The 21,555-nt window shown below is 36.4% G+C and overlaps 1 protein-coding gene across 1 annotated transcript in view; it reads left to right on the forward strand.

The window, feature by feature from the left end:
- LOC150104203 (neuroligin-4, X-linked-like) overlaps positions 1-21,555 on the forward strand; it is a 219,504-nt gene that overhangs the window by 154,785 nt on the left and 43,164 nt on the right. Inside the window, exon 2 of the mRNA XM_090396829.1 lies at positions 903-1,052. Coding sequence (XP_090252955.1) covers positions 903-1,052 — 150 coding nt within the window. The remainder of the gene's footprint in view (positions 1-902; positions 1,053-21,555) is intronic.

Consider the following 21,555-nt stretch of genomic DNA (forward strand, 5'->3'; position numbering starts at 1 on the left):
CTGACTTACAATTCTTCTTCGGGGAATTTTGCGTGACTTCCACAATTGCCTTGGTAATTTTGTTGCCCCCTTTGCTAGTTATATTTCTAGATTAAATGTTCGCGACGAAAACAATGCTCTCACACCATTCATTCGTGAGGATTAGAATTCTTATCAAGATGTTACGAGTTTGAGGAAAACGTTCTGAATAAAGTCTTTTTCTGACCATTTTGTTGTTATGATTTATGTGATAATTACAGTCTAAAATGTGTTGGAGAAACAATGAAACATCATCATAATTATTAGGTTTAAATGCAATGTATTTATCAAATGATTTGACTCCCCATTCTTTCCAGAATATCGATAGTGTTTTATTGCTTTAGAGCCACTACAACTTATAGAACAAAACATAAAGCAGCTGCACAACAGATAATAATCACGCCCTTGTTATGGTATTAAGTTTAGCTGCATTCAAATATGAACAGTATTCAAACGCACATCTTGTATTAACATTGTCTGGTTGAGTATTGTTGCGTTAACAATGAGATGATCATTCTTTCGTCACAATGAATTTGCAATGATTAGTTTCATGATATTTACGTTCAGCTCTGTCAATCAAGCTAATAAAGTAAAGTCTGAGTGAAAACAAGCTGTTCTCTAGAGGATCCATTTATGATATAAATAATTTTTCTAATCTGCTGACTGCAGGTAACTTTACTGGTATTATATATCGTCCTAAAATATTTAAATAGGGCTCAGGGAATATTTAAACTGTTAAACACCAGTGACTTCTAGAAACCGCCTTTTTCTGCTCCTGTTTTTATGTATAAAATATCCTTCAAATCATTTCAGATGAACTTCATTTTAAAATTATTATTGCTAATTATTGGAACTTTAGGCATTGATTTTTTTTTCCTCTACAGCCGGACGGGATCCTGTTAAAGTTCCTGTGATGGTTTTTATCCATGGAGAGTCTTATGAGTGGAATGCTGGTAACCCATATGATGGCAGTATATTAGCAAGCTTTGGAAATGTAGTCGTGGTTACGATCAATTACAGATTAGGTATTCTAGGTAAGTAACTCAGAATCAGGAGTATTTTAGAAGCATTTAAGAATGCGAATGATATTTATTTATTGACGGGAAAAAGTTTCTATATCAAATTAGAATACCGATCATAATCAGAAATAATTGAATGTGCTATCTTAAAAATAGTAATAAATATACAATAGAGGGAGCAGCAATAGCTTCCTGAACTAAAAGAGATGATTATTATTAGTCACGGGTATTTTCTATTTCGTCAATATTTCTAGCCGTTACTCTAAAGGATTCTATATACTTGGAACCCTTCCGAAGCCTTTTTCTTTGTAAGAATTCTTCGGAGAATTCATCACTGCTCTTCTAAAATTGTTTTTATTTTTTATTTATTTATTTATTTTCTTTTATCACCGAGATCCCTTCGGCTTTCTTCACTGTAAACACATCACAGAATCAAAACCCCATTTTATCACGTGTGAGTAAGAAGTTTTATTTATAGAGCAGAATTCTAAGGAAAACAGGGCTTATTCTAATACCCTAACAGCATCCAGTAACATGACGTGTCGTACATTTTCAGTGTTTTCGTGTTTTTCTGGTGAAAACTCGCGTAAACTAGGTTTGCGAGTTTATGAAGCAGAACATCGGGGTTAGGAAAATGCCACACACATAAGCATTGCCTATCCGAGTCCTCCGTCCCGCGCGCACACACACACACACACACACACACACCCACCCACACTCACTCACTCACTTTGCGAGCTGACAGCTACCTGTTGCGTCATCTGACAGCCTTCTTGTCTCTGTTAAAATAATCTGCTTAACCGTCCGTGTTGTACGATTGGAAATAGTCATCCTGAATCTGTTGTCAATATCTTCTTGCGTATGTTTACTAGTGGAAGGAATTTGTCGAATGTGATTCAAAAAATCACGTTTGTGTTTTTTGGAGATATCAGTTTATCACCAGATATTTATTTGTGATTCACAATAGAATAACTTTGGAACACTTTCATAACCAACGTTTGTTTGACTATAATTAAAAAAAAAATCATTTCTTACGCGAAGTTGATTTAAAATATTTGGAGAAGCTGTTTGAATTTACACGTTACCCTTGAGGTTTTAGCACTAACATTACGTTGACTGCAAATTATCTTTTACGTCAGTGGTCTTTGTTTTCAACAACCATATAATCCTAAACACATCAGAATAATGGCATTGACAAGACTTCGTAGCATTGAAACACATGTTGGATTTCCCAAAGTGCACACCAGGGCGGCGCCACTTCAGAGCGGAATACTTAGCTATGAATAACCTAGTACATTAGATATGATTGATTTTGACAGACGATGGAAGCAGATGTTTAATTATATGAATTTTCAGCTGTGATAAATAGGAAAAAAAAAATTACTTAAACTGTTTTCATTTTTATTATTTATTTATGTATTTTTCTTTCTACTGTTGGAGCTTTTTCGTAAAGCATCGCCAAGATTTTCTGATAGTTTTTAGACAGAATTTTATGCGCATGCCTTTTTTAAAGTCTGCGACAGATATAGTGGAAATCGCAAAAGGTGTAGCACATAAAAAGTTACATATTATTACTATTCAATAATATCCATAATTTTAAAAATGGTGAATGATTTATCAGATTGCGTATCTTGGGAATAGCTTTGTAACAACAGTAGAATCATCTGGCGATCAATCTCATTTGTTATTTGGAGTAAACACGTGGGAAGATGTTTTAATTAAATTAAAAGAAGCATTCGCATTAAAAATTCTCAGAAATTAGTTTTTATTGTATTAATTAGTAACATAGTCGTGTCTAATCAAACACAATGCCTTTGCTGAGGGAAATATTAGAGCCAAACTGTCTCCATTGATATTTACACGATATTATACAAAAACTTTCTTTCATTGTAATCACAGTATGACTACAGCATTCTCAACTTTGAATTCATGGGAGTTCTTTAATGCTGCCTTTGACTTATAGTTTGTCACAAAAAAAAAGTTTAAATCAAGTGACTCAGTTGGGTTTGAATTTGGTAGTATAACGAAAAAGGCGAAAATAATACTAACATATCATACGTTTAAAACTTTGATGGGTGAGATTTACATAATAAAAACAATGGAATTAGAACACAGTTCTTTCCAACCAAAGACAAGTATCTTGTCATCCTTGCGAATGCGCTACTGGGGCTCTTCAGAAGAATTAAGTTGTTTTAAAGTCTTCCGAAATAACTACATCAATGAGACCAGGATGTTATGACTGCTACTTGTGTGTTCTTCTGGAAGTATATTTGTTTTGCGCATTGCAATGTATGACACTGGCTAACTAACCTTTAACAGAAATAGCTTCAGAACCTCGAAATTCTTTACTACAGTGTAGAGACAACATCGATTGTTTGGAAAGGCTTGGATTCAATTTTCTGCATTGTACGAGAAAGACAACTGGTGGCATATTGCTAAGAGACTAATATTTAAAATCATACATAACAATTTTACAGGCGATGATGCTCACCTCACTATTAGTTACTTTAGCATAATCTAAACAACTAGCTGTTTAGATTATGCCAAATTATTTCTTTGCCCCAAGAGCAATCTTGCGGATTCAGTTGAAATACAAATTGCCGTCTTATTTACATCAAGAATAAACCTTATAAAGGTCCCGTACAGGAGTAATAAATTCTTGTTTGATGCATTAGAATTGATTGCTATATTTATATTTATACCATTGTTTACAACTGACTGTGAAACATTCGTTCAATTTTATCATGAACTAACCTTTGCTGCATGACATATATATATATATATATATATATATATATATATATATACTGTATATGCCAAGTGACGCAAGACGTTGCTGACTATAAGGGCGAAGCAAAATGCTTTTTTATTCCCTGCTATCCGATAAGGATTACTGTGTGAGGAAAAGTTTATGAGCTAAGAGCTCTTGCCTGAGTGGGTGCGATTCAGAGATCTTCATTTGGAAGTAGGATGGCCTTCGGTCTCCTATATTTTGAGAAGTCTGTTTCATCATAATTGGCTGCTTGTTGCACTAATTCATTTGGATGTGAAGAGGACACTGAGAAGAACTTCACTGCTGAAGACTGCAGGAAAGAGTAGATGTAGGGGATATTTGTATCCCGGTGAAGTTGGACATTTCTGACGTACCATGGTGCGTTTAATATCATGCGGAGACATTTGTTTTGCACTTTCTGTAGTTTGAGGATATTTGTACTTGAGGTGTGACTCCAGGCTGGGGATGCGTAAGTAATAATGGGTCGAACCAAAATAAAACTGATAAAGGAGCAGTTTTATTTTGGTATCCAGCTTGCTATTCCTATTGATAAGAGGGTAAAGCTGTGCAATGACTCTTGATGCTTTTGAACATGAGGCTTTTATATGTGAACTGAAAGTTAGTTTTCTGTCCAGCAGTACACCCAGATATTTGGCTTCTGCTTTCCAGGGAATCTTGGTATTAAATAGGAATATATCATCTTTGGGGAATATTGAGTTTTTAGTGAAGAGCATGGCAATACTCTTCTGAGGGTTTACTTGCAGTCTCCATTCCGAGAACCAGTGCTCTAATCTCTGCAGGTTTTCTTGCAGTTTCTTGGTGACAAAGTGCGGTTTAATAGATCTGGCTAGTAAAGCTGTGTCGTCTGCGTATAGGGCAATGATGGATGACATTGGATTGTGCGGAATGTCCGCCATGTAAATCGTGAAAAGTATCGGTGCCAGAAGGGACCCTTGAGGAACTCCTGCCAAGATGCGTCGTTGGGTAGATAATATATCATTTAGTTTGACTTGCATTCGTCTGTCACTAAGAAATGACTTTATAATTTGAACTAGATCTAATGGAATGCCAGCTAAAATCAACTTGTATAGTAGTCCAAAGTGCCATAACTTATCAAACGCCTTCTCTAAATCAAGAAAAACTGCTCCGGTGTATTGATGCCAATTATAACTTGTGATAATGAATTCTATTAGTCTATGAATTTGTTGGGTGGTACTGTGAAATTGGCGAAAACCAAACTGTTCTGAAGGAAGGATGTTTAATTTTTTTACTGAAAGTTGAATTCTGGAAAGGATAGCTTTTTCTGTTATTTTGCCCAAATTAGATATCAGACTTATGGGACGATAATTTTGAGGCTGCTGAGGATCCTTGACTGGTTTGTATATAGGAACTACGTCTGCCAACTTCCATGCAGAGGGGAAGTACTTAAACCTGAACATAGCATTTATTATTGTTGTGAGATATACGATGGCCTTTCGGGGTAGCAGTTTAATAACTTTGTTGGAGATGCCGTCAAGCTCTGGAGCTTTTTTATTCTTTAAATTCTTTATAATGTCATAAATTTCAGCTGGGGAAGTAGGTGTGAGTTGGCTAGTACAGGTATCAGGCCGTTTTAACACGTGTCTGACATGGCGGTGGACTTTGGAAATATGATTGAAATTTAGATTATTGTATGAAGGGCTACACTGTTTTTCTAAATTTTAGCTATAGTTTCGGCTTTTTCTGCATCTGTGTAAACAATGTTCAGGTCAGATTTGAGAGGAGGAAGAGATTTGTTTTTGTTTTTGATGTTTCTCAGGAACTTCCAAACGGATTGATCACCAGGTGATATGGAGGCTAATTTATCTTCCCATAGTTTGTTTCTATGGACTTTAAGTGCATCTCTCACTGCACTGTTCATTTTGTTGAGATATTTCTTGTCTTGGGGTGCTCTGGTGTTGTGGTATCTTTTTCTTGCTTTATTTTTCTCCCTGATTAAGTTCATTATGTCATCTGGTAGTCGTTTAGGCTTGAAGGCAACTGAATTTAAGGTGATAGATGCTATGGCTGTGTTGATTTGATCAGTAAATGAGTTATCATCAGTCAATGATCAATGATTTGATCATTGACTGATGATAACTCATTCAATGATTCCAGGGAGTACTGTAGGTTAACATTCTGAAGGACAGCTATATCCAAGACGTCGGATGAGCCAGTAGGACTGTGGTGAGTTGGCACTGAGGGACCAGCCACAGTTGCGCAATTTGAGCTTGTGTAGTTATAGAGGATGCGGCCATTCCTATTTATAGACCTAATGCTCCAGGCGTGATGTTTTGCGTTAAAATCTCCTGCAATAATAACCGGCAGTTTAATGCCGAGGATAGCATCCAGATCTGTGGTCAGCAATGTTTTTGATGGTGGGTTATAAGCAGAATATATTTTTATGTTTCCGATAGAGTTTGTGATGACATTGATACCTATAAGTTCGAGATTGGTGGTTGTAGGAATGGCTACAGCACGATGATTGATGTGATTTTTGATGAGGATGGCTGTGCCACCACCTCTGTAATCCAGTCTGTCATTCCTGTAGAGTTGATATCCTTTGAATTTAGGACTGTCAGCAGGTCTTAGATGAGTCTCATTAATTAATAATATATCCGGATTATATCTGTCATTGAATTCCTGCACTTCTAGTATTTTATTTTTAAGGCCGTTGGCATTCCATGAGATAATCATTAGAGAATCTGGGGTAAATTTTTTCCTATGCATTGGAGAGCGCAGATAAAATGAGCTGTGTTTGCTGCAAGAAACTTTTTATAGTGCTCAGTGATGGATTTGCGTTACTGAAATCCTGTAACATATTTGCAAGAGAAGAGGTGATGATGGCTGTTATATTTGAATGTGGATTTGTCATATTCTGGTCATGGATTGCTTTTTTGGGGCGGGCCACATCAGCATATGTTCTTGTTTGGTGTTGAAGATTTCTTTTCTTAGGGGGCTCAGTTGATGGTGGGTGAACACCTGTCAACTTGTTCAAGCTAATAGGAGCCTGATGAACTTGAGCTTCTGGGGCTTTCGTTTCTGACAGTGAGGTAGACTGACTGATTAACTCAGTTTGTCTGTTTTTTGGGTGGCATATGCACCCTCTGTAATTTGCAGGGTGGGGGCCACCACAATTAGCACACTTAGCCGGGGTGGATTTTGGCTTGGAGCAGGTATATGTGGGGTTAGTGTCACCACATTTCAGACATCTGTATTGGACTTTGCACAACTTCTGGGCATGACCAAATTTTTGGCATCTATGGCATTGCCCAGAAGAGGCCCTCTTCCTAAGTGGCTTTGGTGAGATCTTGAGCCCGCAGATTGTCTTCAAATTGTAAATATCTTTATAGATGTTGTGTATTTCTACCAATACTAGAGGCATAAGGGTCTTGTTAGATCTGTACATTCTACTGACTTTGATGGGAGGCAGATCTTGCATGTTGAGGTCAGCAGCTATTTCAGCTGTTTCAATGTCTTCAGATACTCCTCGGAGTACCACGTTAAGATTTTTCTCCGAGGTAAGTGTGAAGGTATGGTATTGTATAGCTCTTGTGTCCAACTCCTTGGTTAGATTTCTATAGTCAGACACTGTAGTGGGCTGAATTTTGATGCCCTCCTCTGTATTCTTGGCAGTGGAGTAATTTATCTGCAGGTTGGCCATGGTGGTTCTTAGGGTTGTCCATCTCTGTTTTTCCCTAAGAATGACTGGAGGCACCTTTTCATTGGTGGAGGCAGAGGAATCTATGTTGGGGGCATCTTCATCCATGCCATTTTCGTTTGTTGACTCCGAGGCGAGAGTTTTGCGTTTTTTATGCACGTGCCTCTCTCCTTGATCTGAATGAGTAGATTCAGAGGTGACTGGATTTAAATTTTCCTCCATTTGAGGAGTGTCTTCATTTGGATCATCGTCAGTCTCAGGTGAAGAGTAAAGATTCAGGAAGCCGGGCCATTCACGCTCGAACTTCTTAAGGAGTTTCTTTATGAAGCTGAAAGGCAATCCTTTATCTAGAGAGTCTATAATTGTATCAGGATCTAACAAGTTTGATGGCCATTTGAGCTTAAATTTCCTTTCAAGTTTATTTACAAGTATGAGCGCTGGCTCTTAATCCAGCGAATCTGTGAGGGCGTCCAAATCTGACACGTTCATTATTGACAGTTTGCGTATAAACGCAAGTAAATGTATCTGGAATAGATATGCTAACAATGGCGATTCTATCGGCTGTTAGGCATAACGAATTGCCCTCGTTGCAATTACCGTCCACTTACCTTTGCTGATGTTCTTAGATTCAGTATAATCCGCAATTTAATGACTTTAAACGCGTCTCTGCGAGTTAATTCTAGCAGCTACACTTCAAAACCATCATATTTAATTACCACGTTCTACAGAGAAGAAAGTTCACAACCGTATCAGTTTTCCACCTTATATAGATTTCTTACAACGTATGCCAAGTGATCCTTATAGTCCTTATAAGGACTGGCTTAAAGGGGCGAAGCAAGAATGCTTTTCATCTTCCCCGTTATCTGTAGAGGGCAGTGTATGGATAAGGTGTTATTGAGCAATTAAAACTCTGATCATGACAGGAGGGTAACAGCAAAGCTGAGCCTCAGAACATCATTGGCTACAGTATTGCCATCCATTACCCTCCAAGGATATTGGATTGAATAAATCAATCACCGACTATGTAAGTAAAGGTGAAATCTCAAAAATACGGACGATCTCTAGGCCACTCCATAGTGGGCGAAAGACCGTCCTAATCTCAGCGTTGGTTCCACTCAGTGACGGGCTCCCCGACCACCGAGCGGAACCGCTCAAATTCCGAAGAAAATAATTCACCGACAAAGCCCCTCAGCGGGCCCTGCCGGAGAACACTTTCCTCGGAGACTCAAAGTGCTCCCTTAAGGCAAAAACCTTAAGAGAGCGAACTCAAAAACTCATCGCCCAAGGGGTAACAGCAACAGCCGAACCTCAGTTAAACTTCATTGGTACAGCATTGCATCGTTGCCATCCATTACCACCAAGGGCATTAATGAATTAATCACCTAGTACTTATGTAAAGGTGAAATCTCAAAAATACGGACGATCTCTAGGCCACTCCATAGTGGGCGAAAGACCGTCCTAATCTCAGCGTTGGTTCCACTCAGTGACGGGCTCCTCGACCATTGAGCAGAACCGCTCAAATTCCGAGGAAAATATAATTCACCGACAAAGCCCCTCAGCGGGCCCTGCCGGAGAACACTTTCCTCGGAGACTCAAAGTGCTCCCTTAAGGCAAAAACCTTAAGAGAGCGAACTCAAAAACTCATCGCCCAAGGGGGTAACAGCAACAGCTGAACCCCAGTTAAACTTCATTGGTACAGCATTGCATTGTTGCCATCCGTTACCCCGAAGGGCATTAATGAACCAATCGACCGCATCTCACGGTCGATTGATTCCTAAATCCATGCTAAGTGATTTTTCGTCATAAAATAATTATACTATTTTGATATTAAATAATTAGAGGTGTATAGATTACTTACTTTTTTCTCCTAAATTACTAAATTATTGAGAATTTATTTCAAAATTTTTTAGTTAAATATTAGTTTGATAATTATTTCTAAAAAATAAAATAAATTAGATAAGTAAATCATGTAAACTTTTACAAAGTTTGTTCATCTGACATTTCAACCCGAACTGTGTTATTAATTTAGAGACATGGCTGAAATTTGAAACTGTATTTTGGAAATGCAAAACCTTATCTAAATAGAGTAGTAAATAAAGCCTAACAAATAAATAAATATAAATAAAAGATTAATTCCGGAACATATTTTAGTTAAAATTTTGATCTTTTGCGTATGAGGATCCTTGACATGAGAGTAGAAACTTATGGTAAGATGTTCCCAACTCTAGCTACCCGATGAATCATTAGCGGAAGTAAACTGTAGTAGAAAAACCAAGTATTTACGTGAAAAGCTAACGAGGTGACCTTTTCTCAGTTGAATAAAACTTTAATGGCTTTTTTTTTCTTTTTTTTTTTTGCGTATCGATTTGTTTGCCAGTGTGTTGACCGTAGCTGTCCCTTAGAGACAGGAAAGAAAAATGGAAACCGAATACTACTATCACGTGACCTTTCTAAAATAGGAAGAGCGATGGCTACATCTGTTTGTATCATATTTTGTGTTTACACGATTTAGACAGATCGGATAAAGTTTCAGCTGTCACATTCCCTAATAATTCATACAACGCCAGCTTCAGCGCATGCATTCAGGAAACGCGTGCTTAATGTTCATCAGAACTCCTATGTTTGGTTTTCATTTATAGCCGGATTCGGTGGATAATAAACTCCAAAAGAAAATCGACCACTTAGAAAATGGAATATCATAGGCTTGTGCTGTTCCATCTGTTGTTCTCACTCCCTCTCACCGAGGTCAATTTCTCATTTTCAAGAGCGCATCTTTTGAGAGAATTTGGTTCCATGTCTACATCACTAAAGCACTAGTGACTACTTCCTCTAGTAAGTAGCTATAAGGTGCACATTATATGAGAAAGAGATATGGGATTTTTCTTGTCTATGGCAATTGGGCCTTTTTCCGCTTTTGGATATGATTTTCCCGTAAGATATTCTCAACTGTCACTACAAATAGTCTCCTGGAGCATGCTGCTTTACGTGCTGCGAGCCCGTCAGAAATCTCTGAAAGAAAAGAAATTTCTTCAACAAGTAAGATTTACAACGCACATTGAAAGTGTGTATTCGGGAAATTTCTCTGGATGTTCTCATAATGAATATATACGTTATTCAGTCACTTTCCACTAGTGGCTCCATCTGTTGGATTTCTAACATAATTACCACTGAAATCAGAAATGTTCACAGTAGAATACGTTATGCCCTAGATTACAGAAGAATGTAGTGAAATATTAGGGAAAGAGCGGATATTTTTATCGATTCTTCTAATGACCGCTATAAATTAGGAGATACTTTAAAGGGAAGAATGGTGTTATCTATGACGTAAACAAATATTAGCATCACAGCGATCTAGTCGAGGTAAAGACATAACGGAGGCTCCAATTTCTATCAAGAACAGGATCTAATTGAATCCAGCGTTGACTTAATACGTGCGAGAGCAGATGCTATTTATGTGATTGAGTCGATACATACTACAGGCCCTTGTTGCTCTTAGCGTGCATATATTCGAGTCAATTAACTGAAGTTCTTAGCATCGTAGATGATGATCAGAGAAATCAAGCACTTGCATTAGTGCTCATTAGCCGGTTGAATATGCGCGATCACTAACTGAACTGCTGTTAGTAGGGAGATATTTAGCGATTGCACAGAAGCTGGTGGTATAGTGCGAACGTAGCTTTAACACATCTCGGTCGTTTTCTTACTTAAACCATAAAGCTAAATGGTAAAAAAAGGAGAGAAACTTATCACTATAATTCCAACAATTTTCATAAAAATGCTGTTGTAGACTTGAATTCTGCATTTTGCCGTCCTCGATTTCCAGTAACTGACCGGAAGGTAGACAGCCTACCATTATACTCTTCGGAGTGAACAGTTTTGTACCCGTCTACTGAATGGTAACGGGGTTTACCACTGTGAATATAAGATACGAAAATAGAAACGCAAGGAAGAAAGAAGATCATTATAAATGCGAGCACGCTTTCAGTTCCGAGCAATGTAATACTCGAAATTGGGCGCGATGGTATTAGCTCGGTCACACAGCGGCAGTAAGCTGCCGTACTGGGATACCTTCGCTACTTTTAATGTGATCTATTGTTTGCTGCAGAGAAAAATCTTACATTAAGTAAAACAACTGAGACAAACATCCATAGTGTGTGTGAGGATTATCTGAAGAAATAACAGAAACTAAAAGATATTAAAGGGGGTCTGGGAAAACATTTAGAGAGAATGGTGTGTTTTCTTTCAGGTAAAGATGTTCTTTGCAGAAAAGAAAGTTAATAAATAAGGATTTTTAGAATACGTGGCTAAATATTTTGTGTAAATAATCGAGCTTCAAAATTTTTACAGTGATGAAGTGGGTTATTACGTTATTTATTTGTTTAAAAGAGAATAATTCAAATTGTTGGTGTCGAAAGCTGTGGACGTACTACGATGGTAAATAAAGATAATGGACTGCAAATGTTTATAAATATAAAAAATTGTAAAAATATTCATTAAGTTGTTGAACGAATTTCTAGTGACGAAATAGTTGAATGAAATCAGTCGGTTTGGACAATTCCTTGAGTTGCAAAGTCATCATCAAACGATGGGTTCGAATCCCGTATAGAATGAAGCACCTTTAAAAGAGTTTTTCAACTGAAGTTGAGTTAACCAATCACATATGGCGGTGGCAGAATTTTGTTTTCCCGGAAAATTGCTGTTTTTCATCTTGCAAAGATGACTTGAGAAAATACACTTAGTTGAAAGACATGTTACATTCACCTAATCGCCTTAACTACTTCGGTTTTAATTCTAAACCACATCGACATATTGCTAAAATAATACCGAATTCATAAGCTAACAATAATCCATGACACGAATTAATATTGCTGTTGAATTTTTCTCGAGAGTAGCTGCACTTTACCAAGTAATAAATATTAGTCAGTTCTGAATATGAGATTTGGTTTATGACTGATAAACCAGATTAGTAGTCATACTGTTAAATAGAATACAAATTAGTTAATAAAATATATTTGAAATATTTATATTATATAATTCATGCATAAGATTACAGTTCGCAAATATTTCTATATTAATGTAATGTACAGGGTGTTCGGGATAAATTTGACATATTTATAATTAATTATATTTTTCCGTAAGTTACATGTATTAACACACACTTCTCTTCATTTAAAAGTTTGGACCCTTCTTCATTCATATACAAGATGTCAGAAAGGATGGATAGCTGGAACCCACCTGAATCATGGAAGAGAATAACTTGTATCATGATGATTCGTGCCCGCCATCAAAATAAGGATATTACGACTGCTGCCCAATGCTCCCTGAATACAGTAAAAACAATCAGGCATGAACTAGAGACTTGCAATGGTGACTACGAGGATGTAGCAAGAAGAAAGATCCCTAGCAGACGATCTGATTGCGTTCGTACAGCAGAATTCCTCGCAAATCTGCAGGAACAGGTGTTGAAGAACCCTGGCATTGGAATTCGGGCTTTGTTCGTGGAGTTGCTAACTGTAGTCAAGCCCTGGATAACAAGGGTAGCCAATGGTAGGCCGTATGTATGGCAGCAGGATTCGGCCCCTTGCCACACCTCTGGGAAAAGTCAAAAATGGTTGTCTGAAAATTTCTACGACTTCACCAGTCCAAATGTTTGGCCTCCAAACTCCCCAGACCTTAACCCCATGGATTATTTTGTATGGGGCGCAGTTGAAAAAGACACCAATCGCACTTCCAGTAATACAAAAGCCCAGTTAATGGATAAAATTAAAACAGTTTTTGCGGCCCTTCCCAGGGAGACTGTAGCATCAGCTTGTTCGAGGTTCCGAAGCAGAATTGAAGCTGTGATCGATGCTAACGGTGGTTATTTTGAGTAAATCTTGTTGATAGTATTGTAATTAACTCTGCCAGTAATGTTTTTTTGTCAATTCATTAAATTTAATAGATACAAAGAAGATTTTCTTTTTCCTTACGAAACTGTCAAATTTATCCCGAACACCCTGTATATCCACAGATTACAGCTTAAAAGGGCGTACTTTATATATCTTTATCATTGACAGTTGGGCTCATCAATGATTGAGGGTTGGAGATATATAATTCTTGCTTTGCCCTATATTTCCATATAGGGCGAAGCAAGAAAAGCATTCTTGCTTCGCCCCTTTAAGCCAGTCCTTATAAGGATTATTAATGATTGTGGGTTGGAGATATATGTGACTTACCCTTGGAGGGTAATGGATGGCAATCCTGTAGCCAATGAAGTTCAAACTGAGGCTCGGCTATTGCTGTTACCTTCCTGCTATGATCAGAGCTTTAATAGCTCAATAACACATTATCCCTACCCTCTACAGATATAAGTTGAAAAGCATTCTTGCTTCGCCCTTTAAGCCAGTCCTTATAAGGATCAACGATTTCTTGGAGGGTAATGGATGGAAATGCTGTACCAATGAAGTTTAATTGAGGTTCGGCTGTTGCTGTTACCCCAGTTGGGCGCTGAGATTCGAGAGTTTTGAGTTCGCTCTCTTAAGGTTTTTGCCTTAAGGGAGCACTTTGAGTCTCCGGGGTAAGTGTTCTCCGGCACGGCCCGCTGAGGGGCTTTGTCGGTGAATGCTTTTCTTCGGAATATGAGCGGTGGTGGCGTGTGGGTGGAAGGCTATCACTGAGTGGAGCCAACGCTGAGATGGACGGTCTTTCGCCCACGATTGAGTGGCCTAGGGATCGTCCGAATTTTTAGAGATGTCTTTACCTTTAAATATGGCAATGCTGTACCAATGAAGGTTAACTGAGGCTCGGCTGTTGTTGTTACCTCCTGGGGCGCAGAGATTCGAGAGTTTGAGTTCGCTGTCTTAAGGTTTTTGCCGTAAGGGAGCAATTTGTGTCTCTGGGGAAAGTGTTCTCCAGCACGGCCCGCTGAGAGACTTTGTCTGTGAATGCTTTTCTTCGGAATATGAGCGGTTCTGCTCGGTGGCGGGTGGAAGGCCATCACTGAGTGGAGCCAACGCTGAGATGGACGGTTTTTCGTCCACGATTGAGTGGCCTAGGAATCGTCCGAATTTTCAGAGACGGCTTTACCTTAACATATGGCAATGCTGTAGCCAATGAAGTTCTAACTGAGGCTTGGCTATTGCTGTTACCCTCCTGCCATGATCAGAGCTTTATAGCTCAATAACACCTTATCCTTACACTGTCCTCTTCAGATAACGGGGAAGATGAAAAGCATTCTTGTTTCGCCCCTTTAAGCCAGTCCTTATAAGGACTATAAGGATTGTTCAGTCGAGGCGAGAATTTGAAAAAGTCCTTTTTAGGACTCCAGGCTAACGAATGGCAATGCTGTAGCCAATGAAGTTTTAACTGAAGCTCGGCTATTGCCGTTACCCAGCCATGACTAGAGCTTTCAGCTCAATAACACCCCATTCACACAGATTTTCTTCATTCAGATGACGGGATAAAGAGTCAAGGACTCAGTCCATCTCCCAGTTCTTTTAAGAACTTTAAGAATTGTTCCGTCGATTTCTTCATTGCATGATTTCTTTATGTTAGGTACAAAATCCCAAACATGAAAGAATAAATAAGAGGCAATTTTAGTTGAAACGTAAATGTCCAAACGTTTAAAGCGACAGTTATAGAAAGGTTACAGATAGAACAGTAATATATGAAATGTGTACATATCAATCAGAGATCTTAAATAAATTTTAGTACTTAATTAAAATAAATATTATGTCGAATGGAAATCAATAGTAAATCGATGCAAAGCCCCCTTCGTCGGGAAATGGATATGGAGAATCCTTTTGCGAACTTCCGTAACAAGCCTCGATTAAGTGCGAGTAGCTGATTACAGCGACGAAGATAAAAATATTTGGATATTTCTAGAGAAATACATTCTTTGGAATAAAATCAAAACTTAGCGTGGATGAGCTCATTGCATGCAAGACTATGGGTGGAAAATGATATTACGTGCCTTGCGGAAGAAAAGAAACTATTGTTAATGTACTCCGAATAAGATTTGCTAAAGAGAAAGACACAAAGAGAAAATCTGTATGTGAGAGTGGAAATCGGTGATTTTCTTTGCGAAGAAAAAAAAAAACCTTTTCTGAACAGAATCGCCCTACGGTGACAGCCAATAGCTGAATAATCCTCGAAGCGAGCACGTTGATATAGAGCAAAGATTTCTTGGAGCATTCATTGAAAAGATTGAGCTGTTCAAAGAACGCAAATTCATTCAAGAGATCCTTCTCTTCAGTCAGTAATTCAAGCAATTCCCAGTCGCGAGACGGCAGATTTAAGGCCAAAATGCGGGAGCAGAACGGAAAATTAATGATAAATTATTCTGCACAAGAAAAAGAAGACATTGGTAGTGAAGAATGCTCGTTCTGGTTGATAACTACATCAAACTATCTTTGTAGTTTCTATGCTCGCTTATGGACAAAATGTCCAAATGGCTTAGAAGGAACAGTAACAGAATAAAACAGAAAGACGAGGGAGAGCGAGAGACCATTTGTTTTATTAGAGAAATATTTTGAAGAAAACAACATACTTTCAAAAATAGATGGGAAATCGATAGGATTATTTCCTAAAAATATTCCCTGACTGTTACTTCATTGAAACTCAGCGAACAAAAATTATTCAAAATCCATCTGATAACACAAACAGCATAATTTGTTAAATGTATTTCATGTTGCTTAAATAAAAATGTTTTAATTTCAAATGGAGCATACAAGGATAAACCATACAGGGACACATTTCTAATTATTTAAAGGCCACACGGGATAAAATGCACATTGTTTTAAACGACATACTGATTCAAAATTGTCATGGTTTAATGGTCACACAGGAACTACATTCTAATTGCTTAAAGACTTCTTTAAACAATTACAATGACAAAATTGTAATAGTTTTTTACAAGGGGACTAAATTTTAATCGTTTATACTTCTTTGGACAATTACAAGATTGTAGTTATTTAAAGGGCCTAGGTTCTAATTATTTAAAGGTCACACAAGGATTAGATGCTAATTGTTTAGTCTTCTTTAAACAATTACTATCACAAAATTGTAATTGTTTAAAGATCACACAGGGACTAGATTCTAATTGTTTAGACTTTTTACAAAATTTTTATTATTTGAAGGTCACAAAAGGACTACATTCTAATTGCTTAAAGACTTCTTTAAACAATTACAATTTTGTCATTGTAATTGTTTAAATATTACACAGGAACTAGGTTCTAATTTTGAAAATCTTCTGTGAACAATTACAAAATTGAAGTGGTTTATTACACAGGGATTAATTTCTAATCGTTTAGACTTCTTTGGACAATTACAAAATTGTGGTTATTTAAAGGTCACACAAGGAGTAGATTCTAATTGCTTAACGACTATTTTGGACATTTACAAAATTTTAATTATTTAAAGGTCACACAGGGACGAAACAATTTCAAAATTGTAATTGTTTAAAAGTCACACAAGGACTAGATGCTAATTGTTTAGTCTTTGAACTTAGTGATTGAGTTACAATCACAAAATTGTATTGGTAATCACACAGGGATTAAATTCTAATTGTTTAAAGACTTCTTTAACTTACAAAATTATAATTGTTTAATGGTCACATAGGGATTAGATTCTAATTGTTTAGAAGTCACAAGGACTAGATTCTAATTGTTTAAAGGTCTACATGGACATAATCCTATTTTTAAAGGCATATATAGGAGACAAAATTAATAAATTGCGATACAGATTTCTTGGAGAAGAAACCGATATGTTAAAATTCTTCAATCGCAGATAAAAAAAATTGTAAAAAGACCAGATATGGAAAAATATTTTTAAAAATACATATTTAAAACAAAAAACAAATAAATTTAAACAAAATAACAAAATAAAGATACATGATCCTAAGACCAGATTTGCATATTTAAAAAATTGTAACGAAATTATGGTAACCGATGCTAATACAAAGCCTCATGCATTCAGTAATACAAGAAATATATTCTATAATCAGCACAAGTGCGACGAATGGGGATCGTTCCACTTATATCTAGCGAAATATGGAGAACATACATATGGAAACAAATATAATTGAATAATAAAATTGTACAACAAGAAAGGAATGTAAGTATCTTACATGACAGGTTTCTAGTAAGAAATGAAGATAATAGAAAACAGTCTAACAATAAACAATAATTACCTTCAGAGAAAATAAAAAGTTCAGAACATTTCCAAGAAAACATGCTTGTATTCAGCATGCATTGTTTGACAATTAAGTCATCATGTATGAGTCTACAGTACGACGTGCGAAATGCGTTGAGTTCAAAGGGCATCCGCAATGCGATTTGTTCAGAGCAATAGCTACATTGCGGTATTTGTAAATAGTACAGAACTCAGAAAGCCAGCGAGCTATTTATGAAATAAAAGAGAGGGTTCATTTAATTAACTGTATGCATATAAATTAGAAAATAATAAAATATTGAATACAAATGCATTTCTTTTTCAGGGCAGTTACAGTTAACTTTTCGCCAGTGTTATCACTAAGTGAAGTTGAGGGATAGTTTATTTTACCTTGCTTTTTGTTGTTGTTATTTTATTTACTCTGTTATTTTATTTTCCATGTCAAAAACATTAACATGGAAAATATCTTTACCAGGAAAGCATATAAAGGTATTCCTTTTTCAATTCTATGAGACAGGTTTTTAAGCAAGAAAGAAACACATTTTCTTTTTTTATAAATTAGAAAAGGCTTGTTTACATTTACCTGTTTTTCTCTGTTTAAATTAAATCAATAATTTAATTAAATATACTGCATCATCATCAGTGTTTTTGCCCGTTATGTAATGTATCATTTAAATGTATGTGCCATTATTTGAATTCTGAGAAATTCAATAAAATCTACCACATTAATTTTTGCTGTAGAAATTAACGCATGTATTATTTATATTTATAGCCACATGAATAGAAGATTCTTCTTCCATAACCTCGATATTATATCTTAAACTAAGTGCATACTATTTTAGAAATATGGTTCTCCTGATTATTACTAATTGTTGCTTATATGATGCGAGAGGCGTCAATGTGTTATAGATCCAGTTTATGTCTTGTGAAATACAATTACCATTAAAATAATAATAATCCTACCCAAGAAAGCTTGAAAATCCTACATTCGTAACTTGAATGATCTTAGTCAAATAAACCAGAAACTTGGATCGAAATACAAACCGATTCAGGCCTCTGATAAGCGAGGTAGCGATGTCAAACTCATAGCTGTCTAAGACTGATAAACTCATCTAGAGTATAATTGGATTAAGTTATTGTTTCTATGGCAATAATGGTCTCGAGGTTGAACAATGAAAAATATAAACCATATTAAGAATAATAATAATAATGAGTGGGAGACGCAATTTTAAAGACTTAAATGAAAAAACTTTGGAAGCAGAAGCAAGATTTGTGTATTTGAGCATAGGTTATTGTCTACGGCACCAAACATTTGCTTTTTCTTTTGAATAGTGGTGTAATTTTAAACATTTAATACAAACATTTAATTTAGCATCTAAAAGAGTATTAAATTTAGATTGAATATATACAGTACGTAAGATTTGATTATTATATTTATATATGAGAAATGGCGGTGAAAAATAGTGAGAATGCTTTATACTGGTGCAGTTTATAGTGTGACACACATTTTTGAAAGATTTAATTATTTATAACAAGGAGAATTGACACCCAACAACAAACAATTAAGCTATTGTTGGCAATCATTTAGCAGAAGCTGAGACGTCATCTTTGCACACAATCCATTGTTGATATTCGTGTTTTGATAAAGCCAAGCTCGTAATGTTTTAAAAGCTACAACAGATGCAATAAAATTGCGGTGTTAACAAAGTGATTGCTGTTGCATGCTTGATCTCAGACAAAAAATTCGGAAGTATAAACTTAATTCCAAATTCAAGAATTTCTAAGAAAATTACGAAATGTAATCCTTTAGATAATGAGCATAGAATTATAACGAGGACTGAACTTTTATTTTGTTACTCCTTACATTAAAGCTTTTCCAATAATTATGCGAAAGCGTAATTCAGTTATCTGACTCCAGTCTTCTCCAATTACCTCTTCACTTCAAAAAGGGTACAATTAACTTTTTAATCACAATCTGTAGTTAGTCATTAGTCTTCTCCTCATTCAGTAAACGATTTACATACATATTCCACCTTAGGTTAATCAGTTTAATGAGACGTTTGGAAATTCTAAAGTGGATACGATTCAAGTAAACCGTTCTGCTAATAATAAGTAAGGATTTAAAAATGATAAAACGGGAAAAACATCAAAAGATTAATCCTAGCCGCAAATGCTTTGAAGTTGTGTTGCTGAACAGTAAAAGAAAAATCTCTCCAATTTTGTAAGAGATATTCGTGCGTTTATAGTATAGAAAATGGATGTAGGCGTTACCGGCCAGAGCTCAGAGTTGCAGAAGAAAGATGAAGCCACACTCTGACAATCCATGACTGGTGACTGTGTGTCGCTTATTGACAACTGCACTATTACACTTTAGCTCTAATCTAATCCTGTCTATTGTGGATCTCACAGTCAGTGACAGCGGAAGAGTCAACACCAAAACAGATGAGTTTATAGAAGTTCTTTATTACAAAACTATAGCAAACTGAGTGTGAAATGAGATATCGCTTATACTAAAGTTACTACTCATTCTTGGCCTTTAGAGGTGGAATAAATTCTTTAGATTTATGGAGACGCTTGGAGTTAATAACTCGTTTTTCAACATAGAAAATAATAAAGCTGCAAAGATCAATGTTAGAAACGAAATTAAAATCAGATAAGGGAAATTGGTAGGATACTTTTTCTATTAATTGCGTGTGCTTGGCTTTGTAGATGAGAAACTCGAGTTTCGGTGAGGGGAAAGCACTACCGCCCTCATATTAGTCCGACTAATCACCTTCATTTGAAAAATTGATAAAAAAATTGATATTTGAAAAATTGATATATAAAGATTTTTTTACGTCCTAGATGGTTGAACCCGCGATCTTTCCAACCAAAGAGCTACGGAAGTTCTTCGCTGGCTGCTATATCATTCAAACCATGAATATTTTTTGTGTGTTTGTTTTTAAGGTCTCTCAAGGGGGATGCTTGTTTAATAAGAACTGAGGATCCCATTTTATTTGAAAATTAAATTTAGCTCTTTAAAAGAAATATTTTAGATAAACCAATTTGTATTGTATGTGCTGAAACGCATTGTCCATTCAAAACGTAATAGTTCGTAAGCTTCTTCTCTGCCAGAATAGCTGCCGTGTGAGGGGGGGGGGGCGGTCACACAATCAAAATTGCTTCCCAGAAATCGGCGAGTGTTCCGTGTGTAGGATTCAAATGCCAGATCTCTCGATCCGCGTATTCATCCTAGAGTTGCTTTTTTGGGGGGATTTAACGAACTGAGAAGCCAAGGTATCACCTGAAAGTCACTGCCGTGTTCGGAGAATACCATACGGCACAGATATGCGTTTTTGCTGCTGGAACACACTCACTATGAAAGGATGTATCTGATCATCCACAATGGATAAGTAGTTTATAGCAGTCATACTATTGTCTATAGATAAAACATCTCAAAATACGAGAACACTGTTGTTTCCTGCCACTACTTTTCCACCTAATCCTTCCACCTACCGTACACGCAGAATAGCTGGAAATGAGATATTGTACATCCGAAAAGAAGGAAAAAAATCCGTTTTTAATGGCATGACATCTCTCAGATGCAAACTCTAGACAGAGTTCGGTGATTAGACATAACCGTTGGATACCTTGACTGGGCGCCTACTTCGGGAGGAGGGGGAACGTTGGATTTTGGTCTGGAGACATTTCTATTCAGTAACAGATTATTAATGGTTTCATTAGTTGGATCGTATTTAATTATTTCTTCATAACTGAAAAATTTATAAAAATTAATAATTTAGTTTTGAAAACAAATGTATATTTTATAGAAGCATGTAAATTTTGTCAGAATAATGCATGGATAACAAAGAAATGGAGTTGGCGTAAAAGTGAAAAAAAATCAAGACATTATAGTAATTTCATATAGAATAGTAATA

The sequence above is a fragment of the Typopeltis vanoorti genome, chromosome 8 (genome assembly GCF_054136105.1).
Source record: "Typopeltis vanoorti isolate ZY-2024b chromosome 8, IOZ_Tvanoo_1.0, whole genome shotgun sequence".
Lineage (NCBI taxonomy): Eukaryota > Metazoa > Arthropoda > Arachnida > Uropygi > Thelyphonidae > Typopeltis > Typopeltis vanoorti.